This window comes from Atta cephalotes (genome assembly GCF_000143395.1).
Source record: "Atta cephalotes unplaced genomic scaffold scaffold00006, whole genome shotgun sequence".
NCBI classification, from domain to species: Eukaryota; Metazoa; Arthropoda; class Insecta; order Hymenoptera; family Formicidae; genus Atta; species Atta cephalotes.
The window spans coordinates 5,315,522-5,328,344 of record NW_012130070.1 but is presented as its reverse complement, the minus strand read 5'-3'; the positions used below and the strand labels follow the sequence as shown (position 1 = coordinate 5,328,344).

General features: G+C 36.4%; 2 protein-coding genes across 2 annotated transcripts in view; one reads left to right on the top strand and one right to left on the bottom strand.

The window, feature by feature from the left end:
* The window catches only part of LOC105626741 (angiotensin-converting enzyme), a 61,098-nt gene that overhangs the window by 17,533 nt on the left and 30,742 nt on the right, over positions 1-12,823 (bottom strand). Inside the window, exon 11 of the mRNA XM_012208034.1 lies at positions 2,167-2,310. Coding sequence (XP_012063424.1) covers positions 2,167-2,310 — 144 coding nt within the window. The remainder of the gene's footprint in view (positions 1-2,166; positions 2,311-12,823) is intronic.
* On the top strand, positions 7,048-9,381 carry LOC105626738 (proline-rich protein 4-like). The gene is made up of 2 exons (XM_012208032.1): positions 7,048-7,059; positions 7,870-9,381. The coding sequence occupies exons 1-2, from the start codon at positions 7,048-7,050 to the stop codon at positions 8,983-8,985; spliced, it is 1,128 nt and encodes a 375-aa protein (XP_012063422.1). The 3' UTR covers positions 8,986-9,381.

Below are 12,823 nucleotides of genomic sequence, written 5' to 3'. Positions count from 1 at the left end.
ATATATATATAAATCGATAATGTATATAAAAAGATTGTCATAAATAATTGTTTAAAATGTTTCAAAACAGACTCGAGTCCTTACCAATTTAGAATCGTTAATGACTACTTTCTTTCAATAATTGCTATAATAATTAGTGTCTATACTAGCGAGCGATCATTTGGAAGATATTCATATGAGAACAAACATCGTGAAGACGCGTAATTATAAATGTCGAAATCGTCTTAGAGATTTCATGCTCGATATTCCAAATATAGCTACATAAGAAGTAATGGACGCGATTGTGTAAGCAAATAAATACGAAATTCAACTAATCATTTCAAGTGGAGATATAAAATTAAATTGTTGGACTAGGTCTAATTTGTATTAAACTATCCGCTTTTGAAATTCAATGTTTAAAAAAATATATAATTTATATTTTTGAAGACTTATATCATACATATGTATACGTAGACAATATATATGAACATCAAATCGCGGATTCCAACTCATTTAAATAATTCAACAAAGATAATTAATAAAAATTATAATGTCACATTACTTAACACATATAAGCCATATAATTTTTTTAAATATAGGAATTAATATTCCGTTTTTAAATTAGATGATCATGATGATCAACAAAATACCAGTCGATAAGATGCAATATCTCTTCTCGTTTTCTTTTCAGGAAGTCTCAGATTTTATATCTATCTCGTGTGTATTTTTTATGTATCCTATGTTAAAAAAAATCTAACCTTGAATCTTAAGAAGATTCGGGGACAAAATGTCAAGACTCGGAATGAGACATTGATCGAGTTCACGGCTCCGCCTTGTAAGATTCTACGAATTCTTGGAATAGCAATCCGGATTCACTGACATTTTAAGATGGCAATCCGACTCCTGTATGGTCATCGGATAGGTTGAATCAAGAACGTCTCGTTTTAAAAATTGGATATAATTAACAAGTTTTGAAAAAGAAATATTGGCAATAAACGTAGCTATCTTGAAAGAAGTATTTTTTAAAGTTTATTCGATATATTTTTAACGCGATAAAGTTGTGATAAAATGGTTTCAAAATAAAGAAATCAAGAATTGACAATTAATTATATTTAAAATTTTGCATATCATTAAATAAAATTAAGATGTAGTCGTATTTATGCGAATATTATTATAGTATTATACAGAATTAGTTTTAAATATCGTTCTTAATTGCGATTTCTTTAAAAAATATCGTAAAACATTTTAAGAATTATTAAATATTAAGGAAAAAAAGTAATGTATTAGGTGTGGGAAAAAGTTCGTGACGTTTTTCCCATTACATCTAACGGGAAAAACGCCACGAACTTTTTCCCACATCTAATAATTGAAGCAATAGATAATGATGAAGTTGCGGTATCATTGAGCAGTTTCCTTCATTCTCCTTTCTCTCGATATTATAACATTCTCCGTGATCTACATTTTTTTATTCGATCTAGATTACACGGCAGTTTTTTAATTTCAATGTTTATTCAGATGATCTTCAGTCTTCTCAGAAATGCGCGAACATTTTAATGCAATGCCTAACACGTCTCTGTAAATATCCTTTACTCAAATATTGTGTCACGTAAATTAAAAAAAAATTCTGCATCAATATCGTTTCTTTTCAATTATATTATACGTAAACATCCGTCGGCGTCAAACGAGTTATTGGTTACGTATTCACCGATGTACTTTTTTACAATATTTTAGTATACCATTTAACCAATAAAGCGGTACTTGTGGTTTTTTTACTTGCTTTGCGCACCCGCGTTACCTGCCGGATGTCAAAATAAGGGAACTCGAACTAGCGACGCAGTTTTTTCAATTGCAAAAAAAAATTACGATATACAAGCGCGTGAGAAACGCTCGCTCTTTCGAGCGTCCACGAGCGAACTCGACAAAGTCGATCGCGATCGATCATCGATCTCATCGCATTCGTTTTCGTGTCATAAAGAAACAGGCCGTTGCGAAAGCATGTACTCGGAGTACATGCTGATTAAATACCAATTATTAAAAGATGCGGGCTTTTATTACGCCTACACGTCGGCTTTTCATACAAAATGAATTTGCGCAAGACATGGCGTAAAAAAATGATGCAGAGATGATTGCCGGCTTCGTCCGGTTTTATAAGTGCACGATAATTTATTGAATTTTTTTGAATCTCACCCCAAGATCTTGCCGGCCTCGGGTTTTCTGTAAAAGTCACATCTGTGCAGCGGCCTCCTCGGATTGTCGATTTCGGATCTTTGACCTGCAACCTGGCATAGTGCGCGATACAATTGGAATTGCAGGACCCCAGCCACGAAATTCCTGTAAAATATGAGAGAAATTAATTAACTTATATTATACCTTTTACGCATTAAGTATGTTTCGACATACTTAATGAAATGTTGAATCAGCTTTGTTTTTTTTGTATTCGAGCAGAAAGAAATATTACAGTATAAAAACAACTCGATAAGTATACTCTAATGTGAAAATTTAACGGCCATTCATTACATCAATGAATGTCTTTCTGTCGCATTTATTTAATTTATTTATAATTGAAACTGAACTTTATAATATACAATATTAAAAGATATTAGCGCGACTTGAAAATTATGTTAACAAAATATTCGCGAAAGGTAGAAAAGAAGTTCGACGTTCCGACGAAAATTATACAAGTTTGATGACAATTATATGAAATTTATAAGGAAAATAGTATTTTAATAATATTTTAATATCTATAAATTATTATTCTAATATATATTGTATAACGTAAATTATTATCCTAATATATCATATGCATATATAAATTATTATCCTAATATATTATATATAGCAAGCATCTTTCGTCTTTTATAAAGCATCAGAGAGAGAAATTATATCGAACGATTCGATTATTTATTCATGACTAGTCTAGATTCAAATCGAAACGGTTCTAAAAATAGACGATGCGCTAATTACATCCAATGTCAATTTTCGTGCATCTTGAAGCGGTCGCTTTCAAGGCCAGTGTCAATAAGGTCGGCGAGGTTACGGAGAACCTCGGTTTCTATGGATCTAGTAATGTGATGATAAAGATAGTACTCTCGCTTTCATCGAGCGTGTAGACCGTCATTGCTGTCAGGTAAGTAACTGTAGAGAAAGAGAGAGAGAAAGAGAATGCTTAGCAATAAATCAGTAAGCATGCCGTCGTTTCACCGAGAAACTCTTCATCGGCAACGACCTTTACGTAATACCGTCCAGGCGATCCGCCCGGGGAACCGCGACTCAGAATTGCGGTCGTTATTCCGACACTTCCACTTTCCATGATTCTCTCGCTCGCTGACCGGGTCTCCCGTCGTTCGAAAATAACGTACGAAAGTGTTGTAACACTCGTGACGTCCGTACATGTATACATATGTATATATTGCGACTATCAGTGCGTGCATGAAGTCATCGACGAAATTAATGAAATCTGATTTCCCAGGCTAAATAGAGTTTTCAGGAAGGAACGCGCAGCTTATGCGATCATCCACGTAACCTATCCCAGATGCATTACTGTACATTGGGATTGTTGGGAAATAGAATTCTGCACGGCATTGGTTTTCTAATCGATTTTATAACCGGCGTAAATAGTTGTGTGTCTATTAATTATGATACTTTTAATTATATAATGATCGTTAATTTGCTCTTTCGGTATACAGACGCGAAATTGCAAGAGATGATATTTATAAAGTCAGTATTCAGATGCAGTAAGATCGGATAATCCGATTAGGCCCTGGAATATAAAATTCGATATAAATTTTATGACATTACGAAATTCTTTGCGAGAAGACAGCCATCTGATTTCGCAATTACGGCTGTTTTTACCAACAAATTTTATCGATTAACCTTTCTTGTCTATCCACATTTCATGGGTAGGCGAGCACATCCAAATAGCAATGCGGGAGAGTCAAAGCAAGGCGTATCGGTATTCAAGGGGAAAGAATCGTCTCGCAAGAAAAAGCTGTTAAATTGGGTTACACGGTTAAATGGAGCCGAGACCTTTGCTTTAAATGACAAGCGTCGTCAGACGATTTCGAGCATTCAAATGCGGTTTTTTTAGTCAGAAAACGGTAACCTTATGACTTCATTAAAATCACAGATAGCCAAGTATGTCAATGTTTACCGGCGCATTATCCATAAAATGTAATTATCTTACGCGACAACGCTGTGTGATATTACATCAACTTCACCCAATAAATGATACCGCGCAAAGTTACTCGCGAGAATCCACGGGGTTACAAGTTGTTTTTCACGAGCACTTGTTAATATAATTAATAGTGGAAGGACGAGAGCAAATATGACGAAACAGAAAGTACGATGACAAATTAGGACAGCAGAAGAAAATAAATAAGAAGATTTTATATAAACTTATTTAATTTTTCTGTAATTAACATATCATTAATTGATTAATTTTTTATACAATAAATACATTTCAAATTTGGAAAGCTCCACTCGTCGATTCACTTTCTCTGGTTTCAATTTAAATTCTACTGTCTTTTCTAATTTACAGTAAGGCATTCATATTTCTGTGTCAGATTATGAAATCGTTTTAGAGAGCTTTTGCTTCCAGTCCGACTAGTCATTGTTACATGATGAATTAAAACGCGCGAAATTGTATCTCTCGATGGAAAAAGGAATCTCTTTTCCTCTTCCTTCATTCCAATTAGACGGAGCACGTCGCTTTCGCCCGTGAAAAACAACTTGTAACCCCATGGATTTCCGCGAGTAACTTTACGCGGTATCATTTGCTGGGTGAAGTTGATATAATACCATACAGCTTCGTCGCGTAAGGTAATCACGTCTCGTGGATAATGCGACGGTAAACATCGACATACTTGGCCGCATACAAGATGGGGGAGGAAGAGGAGGAGGAAAACGGAACTAACTAGTCGACCGACTGAGTAAGATCGTGACGTGAGATTGCGTGTCCCACGAAAGGGAGCAATGGGTGCACCCACGAGATTGGCGGGAGATAAATTCTAGCGAGGTGTCTGTATGCATCTATATATATATATATTTATATATACATATATATGTACGCTATTACGTGGCACCGTTACGAGGCGTTGAGCACCGCGTATACGGGCGAGGTGAGGACGAAAACGGAACAGTAATAGCGAAAGGGAGAGGATGACGTTGATCCGCGCGCGATTCGCGTGACCGTTGCAGTCGATCGCCACGAAAAATGACGTATTGAATGGCACGTAGAATGAAACGTACGTTACGTTGCGTCAATGCAATTGACGTACGACAGGTTTATCGAGAAAGATATGAAATGAAAGGAAATTTTGTGTAATTCAAGAAATTGTTCTAGTTTTTAACCATTTGTCGAGTTAAGTGTTCTCATTTTTTTTTATTAAGGCTGAAATTAACTATGATCAATATTATATATAATGGTTACGTTCAGCAGAGAAAGTAGATCTGCAACTGTTGTGAAATTCTTTAATACGGTTGCCCTTAGTTCCTCATTATAGATCTAAATGTACAATTACATTAAAAAATACAATTGTTATAAAACTGTCAGAAGCTATTTTCTCTACTGTCTCGCAATTAATGATTAATAATATATAAATTGAGACTTGATTATCTGAATTACATCTGAGTTAATAAATCTGGAAATCATAAATGAATTAATAAAGCAAAAGGAGCAACGTTTCTACAAAAGGAGCAACGGCTCCACCAAAATATTTTAAGCTTTTGAAAACGGCAGAGTGAAAAGCGAGAAATTTACAATATTGAAGACACGTAGAGAAGACTAGACGTAACGCTGGAATGCGAATTATGTATTCTTGCAGGAGAACACGGAATTGTAGGAAAAGGATAAGAAATTAGTGCAATTTACTGACAGAGAAACCAAGTTGGCATATGTCAATGTCCTACACTAGCATATACGTATATAAGTAGTTTGAAATTTATCATAGATAAATTAAAAAGTCTTGAAAAAAAAAAGAAAGATATATATGAATAAAATTTAATATCAGAATATACAATACAATTCTCCCATGTTAGATCAGACAACAGATCGTGCATAGTTCACGATAATAAAATACCAAGTTTCGCAAAACGTGCAATCTATTGCGCATTTCGATGATTGCGATTCAATTCCCCGGAAGGGTTTTGCCGATTTCCGTTTCAATCGCAAGGTACTTCTACTTCAAGGAACTACGACACGCAGTTTAAAACTCGATTGGAGCGTATTTTACTCGCATTTCGAAAATCCCGGAAAGGAAACGTCATCATTAGATTGCGTCAGATGTAACCAAAATTGACAAAACTGGTTTTTCAACGAAATTTTATTAAACTCATATTGACGTATAAATCTCTTGTGCGAGACATGGATGCCAATGGCACAGTGACAGTCGACGAGAATTTATTGAATTGATGTGTCGCATTTTTATTCGATATATCCGTATAGACTGACAGATTTATCGGTTAATCGGTAAACGGATTGTAACCTGTTAAGAACGGATTCCAGTAAACGTTACATGCAACGAGTTTTAATGTACTGGATTAATCTGAGCATTCGCTTGAACTGGAAAAACACGCGGACGCGATCGATGTCACGTCGGCAGCTTCCGACACCAAGGGGAGTTTACGACGATACGATTGGTATGTCCATCGTTTCTTAGAGAAAGTAACATATAAAACCAAAGCATAGCAAAAGTACTGGCGAAGATATGCGACAAGAGAAAAAAAAGAAGTCAGGCATCGCAAGTATGAGCATTCAACGAAGGAGGAAGAGAATAAAACCTGTTCGTTAAAGAAGGAGAAGAGTGTTTCTTCGTGGCTTGTGTATTTGTTAAGGGAGGAGAAGTGGGGCGTCTGTCCCAAAGGGGAGTGGTGGTCGCTCGGGACGGTGGGACCGTCATCGCCGTAGCTGAACAAAGAGGTATAACGTGGGGGTATACGACTTGGGGCCTCGGATCCGATGGGCCTCCGGGTGGCGAAGGCGAAAGTGTGCCGCGTATATAAGACCAGGAATCGACGGCAATCAGCATCCAGTTCACTTCTGGACGCACCCGGAACATCGCGAGAGCAAAAATGAGAATCCTGGTACGTCTACCGCCGTAGTCGATTTCGCTCGTCGACTTTTTTCGTTCTGGTGTCGCGTCGGGAAGTTTGTCCGAGAAGCCTCATGCACCGAAGAGGCCCGGATAGATAACACTGCCTGCGAGAAGTGAACGATGGAGAATGGGATTAATCGGGGTGTGAATCGCTCGAGGGAGATCAAATGCGCATCTTTGTCGCGGTAGATATGGAAAATCATTACGGGATTTCGCGAACAAGTTGCTCGAGGAGTGTACTCTTTTTTAAACAAACGTTTCGCATTTTATCAATGTCAGTTATCGATTTTTAAAGCGGATTCACTTTGCAAAGTGAACGAATCGTCTTCATATTCAGTACATTTTATCGCAACATTTTGAGTCTATTTATTTTTATATTTTTGTTAGAATTTTGAAAGAATATAATACATTGTGCGGTGATGTGTATTTAATCCTATGGATTTATTAAATCGAGATGATAGGTGGTTGTTTATATTAATCTAGAATATTATTTAAAACACACCTTCGCATATATATATATATATATATATATATATATATAAATATATATAATTAATTGTACTTTTTTTACATTTTGTAACACGCGATATCGGAGACATGCTTGTGCATTATTGCATACGTTATTGATAGAAAAGTTCAACATTGCGGATGTAATATTTTCAATCAATTCTTCGATGTGCGTCATTCAGTTAGAGATTGCGCCATCGGTCTTGAATGCGCTGATCATAACACTGGCATTATTTTACATTGTAAAATGTATATATCATTATATAAGAACGAATGACGCGTATATTTTCAGGTCTACGTGGCAGTTGCTGCCCTCGTGGTTACGACAGTACTGTCGGAGGAGACCGCGAAAATCGAGAAATCGGTGAAATCCGAGAAGAAACAAGAGAAGCGTGGTCTTCTAGGTCTTGGTTATGGTTACGGTTATGATGGCGGATACGACATCGGATCTGGTGGACACATAGGCCTTGATGTAGGCGGTGGATATGGTGGATACGGAGGAAGCTTTGGCGGAGGATATATTGACGGTGGTCATCATGAGCACATAAAGACTGTGACCCTTGTGAAGAATGTCCCCGTGCCTTATCCTGTGGAGAAGCATGTGCCTTATCCGGTTGAGAAGCCCGTACCGGTCCCCGTCAAAGTGGCCGTACCACAACCGTATCCAGTTGAGAAGCACGTGCCTTATCCAGTCAAGGTCCTCGTGAAGGTGCCCGTACATGTGCCCCAGCCGTACCCAGTGGAGAAGAAGGTTCCCTACCCGGTGCACGTACCAGTCGACCGTCCTGTCCCGGTCAAGGTCTTCGTACCACAGCCTTATCCAGTTGAAAAGCATATTCATGTTCCGGTAAAAGTAGCAGTGCCGCATCCGTACCCTGTCGAGAAGCCAGTTCCGGTACCGGTGAAGATTCCAGTTCACGTACCCCAACCCTACCCAGTTGAGAAGCTCGTACCCTATCCCGTCAAAATTCCAGTTGACCGTCCCGTGCCTGTACCCAAGCCTGTACCCTATCCCGTACACATTGAGAAGCACGTGCCTTACCCAGTCGAGAAGCCAGTTCCCTACCCCGTGAAGGTTCCAGTTGACAGGCCGTACCCCGTGCATATCGAGAAGCACGTGCCCGTCCACATTAAAGTACCGGTACCGGCGCCGTATCCAGTAGAAAAGCCAATACCTTACGCGGTCGAAAAACCTGTGCCAGTAGCAGTCAAGATTCCAGTCGATAGGCCGTACCCCGTTCCTGTCGAGAAGCCTGTGCCTTACGCCGTGGAGAAGCCTGTACCTTACCCAGTTAAAGTACCGGTGGCTGTGCCCGTTCATCACGAGCACCATGGACATGGCGGCTATTACGCTGGTGGATATGAGAGTGGATACGGAGGTGGTGATTTAGGTTACGGTCATCACTAATATCGTTATCTCCCGGCTGGTTTTCCATTATCGTCGTGCAAAAGATTTCATTGCGACGATGACGGATAGCCGTGAGGATTGTCTTAGGTTACGAAGGTTACCGATCCGAAACGTTGCCGTGCAGTGCAGCGATATCTGCCACTTTGTACCTGGATCGGAATCGGGGACGATCTCTGGTAGACGATCGCGTACCGGACCATCGTACCTTCGAATCCGATCGCAACGAGGACGCGGCACGGCGACGTGTGCCAGTTAGGAAGAACGAATGACCAGTAGGGATGTACTCGTCTTTAGCGATCTTCGCTCGAGAGCAACTTGCTTGTCTTACTTTTGTACCGATATTAGCAAAGTATATGTATTTTTTTACGGAAACGAAATAAATATTAATGTAAAGTAGTTGCGCCTTATGTACTTATTTACTTTTTCCATATTCTATATATCTTCCTTTTTCCTAAAAAAGTTTCTAGAAAATAAAGAAAATAAGAATTCATACAAAAATAATGTTAAAATTCGCGTAATTATTCAATTTTTTCAGTTTTCAAATTAAGAAGTTAAACTGAGAAGATTATATAAATGACATAAACAAACAAAAATAAATAAGGCTTAATACTTCTTGTAATTTTGTATAAATACATATACATTGCATACTTTGTTAATATTATATACGCAATATGTATGTATGATGTTGTATTATTTGAAAAATAAAGGATAGATACAAAAAAGGAAAATGTTATTTAGCAAGGAAATCATCAAGATTAAAGCTTTTTTTAAAACATCTTGGACTTTTGCTCTTTTCTACTCGTAATTGATAAATGTCCTTGCATTCTATCGACAGCATGAAATTAAATGATAAGTTTGTCGACCCAATTTCCGGAGGCAACGAGTTTCCGCCAAATCGATAACCTTGATCGTAATTCACTCTACACTTTCAATCTCATCTTAATTCTTCAAGAATAATCACATATATCGCAAGACGTTTAAGAATAAATTCGATATAATTAATGTTTAATTAAATTCATTACTTCGATCTTCATTATCCTACATTTCTCTAATTTCTCCGAGGAAACATGAAAGTTTGTTGTGAGTAAATTCTTAAGGGAGTAATCTACTTTTCCCTTCAGAAAAATTACTAACTCAATCCGGAAAATTAAATGATTATAACAAAACTGGAAATAAGTATTCCTTCTTGGAAGCGTTCAATAAAAACTTATATCGCATCGGATACAATTACGCAGAATATTATTCACATACGTATCTTCCATAATTTTAATTATTATCGATATCATGATCTTATGAGTCAAATTTTCTCATATAATCTTGGAAATAAGTAAGTTAAAGTTAAGTAAAGTTATCATTTTCAAGCGGAAGTAGCAGTGATTTTTAATAAAATTACATTGCTTTTGATAGATACATTCTTGTAAAGAAGAATAAAACTGCGATTTATTATATGAGTTTTTAACTTAGATATAAATCTGACAAAGAGTCTCCTGAGACAAAACACAAAGAAAAAGATAACAGAAGATCCTTTGCTTTATTTCATTGTACCAATTTACAATAAATTCCTACGATGCATCAAAGGTATAACGGAATGAAGAAGTTCGAAAGGGTGATCGATCGATCTTTGATTGTTCCTTGTCCTATTCCTATTCCGATTTTTATTACAATCCTAAAGTTTCATTGCGGTAGAAGCTTCCCTGGCGCCATTGTGATGCCGTTGTCGGAGGTAAAGCCAATGCATCCGCGACTAATTTCTGCACGACCCACTTTGGTTGGAGCGCGCACGTTGGCTTTGCCACTTGACTCACGACTTGAAGCAACGACTTACATGCTCGTCTCCGCTACGAGCACGGGAATAGTTATGCAATCGCGCCATTAGCGCACGCGACGTCGAGGCTGAAAGTAAGAGTCTCTCTCCTTCGCCATCATCTTGTCGCATCGAGAAAGATCGCGCGCTGGCCGCGAAGTCTACTTCCCCTTTCGTCTGTTTTCCAGATCCACCGGAGTCCTTTCGCTTCCTCTATCTTTCCCGCCGCTCCTCTTCGCCTTAATTCGCGAAACCGTTCCATCTAAGGCAATTACGCGGAGCGTAAACGACATCACTGCCCTTTATTAAAAAATATTGCGGTCCGTAAAGTCTTAAGATCACGAACGCCGTAGCGTAACAGGAGAAGGCTGGTAGCTTGCTTAAATGTCAGAGCTTTGACGGACTTTAAATTATATTCACGGTTTAAGGCCTTTCTTCCTTTTACATAAATTGAAGAATTCTTCTTCGTTTCAATAAACATTTATAACTTGATATTTAATCATGATAGAAAATTAAATTCTCGATCGTTTTGATGATCGTTGGTATGATAAAGAAGACAGATCAGATTTCGTATATAATTATCTTTATCGCATCCTTATAAATATTCCATAAAAAATTACGACATTTAATTTATTAATTTCAACTAAGAGATTTTCATTTTTAAAATAAAATCGTTGGTCAAACTAATAATTTAAATTTTGTCATCATTATGCTTATCCTTCGTGGTTAGTAATTCTGTTATGAAATTTCCTATCATCTAATTGAGTTAGAGTGAGAGGATCTCAAGCCAGTTATTTGACATTTATATATGATATTCGTTTCATCTTTAAAACGAACTGCCTACGCTGCGTTACATATCGCAATCAGAAGAGAATAATTTTAAAGATATCCCGATTTTTAGAAGTTAACGAAACTTTTAAACGTAAAAGATTAAATTGACTTAAATAATACGTTTTAATTGCATCCAATTAAATTATTATTTTGTAGCGTTTTTTGAATTAAGTATTCAATATTTTTATATAAATTATATTAGTCATTAATGTTTAAAAATTAAATTAAAGATAGTTGAATGCTTGATAACATTGAACGAGTATTTTCATTCTTCAGAGAGAATCTCGAAAGGAACGGTGTTTCTCTGAACTGCTTTGGACGACGGTAACCGGTAAAGCAGCTAGTCGCTTTTACATTTATTGATACAATATAAAGACATTTAATATATTTTTTAAATTAAATTATTTTTTTCATCAAATTAAATAATATGGAAAAGTTCATTTCATGCTCCAAACAGCTTACACAAAATAAAATTTTTTAAAACAAAACACTTATTGTCACTAAATTTGTTATACAAAAAGCAAACTATTGCCTAAAAGCTATTTTTGTTAAAAATTTTTGTTCAGTTATTGTAATTTATTGTAAACAGAACAATAAGCCTAATTCCTTTATCAAAATCTGATCTCATCTTTTATTTTGTATTACTATTATATGCGGATACCTTAATTTATTACGATTCATGATGATTATCTGGAACGTATATCGTGAGAAATAATATCGACTGTAGCTACTGTAGACAATGTTTAAGCGGCAATTCGTATTCAAGATTAATGTGCCTTAAATTGCATTGTGAGAACATGATTCATGATAAGCGAAAGTAATGACGCGAACGTATCATGATCCACTTCATACTCTTGGTGATCGACATTTGTATAGGGGCGTTTTATTGTAATTGCTAATAATGAACGACGTTTTATTGTAATTTCAACCTAGGATATAAACTGGTGTTATTATAAGTCACGGTCGGTACAGTTCAAAGTAAAATGATATAGTCGTTTCTCTATATAAATCATAAATAAGATGTATATCGAGTATTAATAATAGTAATTTGATGTAACGATAAGTGTTTGTGATATAATAATTATACGCAATTAGTAATAATTATTGCGTTAATGTTTTAGAACTAAATAGAAACATAAAAGTTAAAAAATTAAATAATATATATATATATATATATATATATATATATATAATAAATTAAAC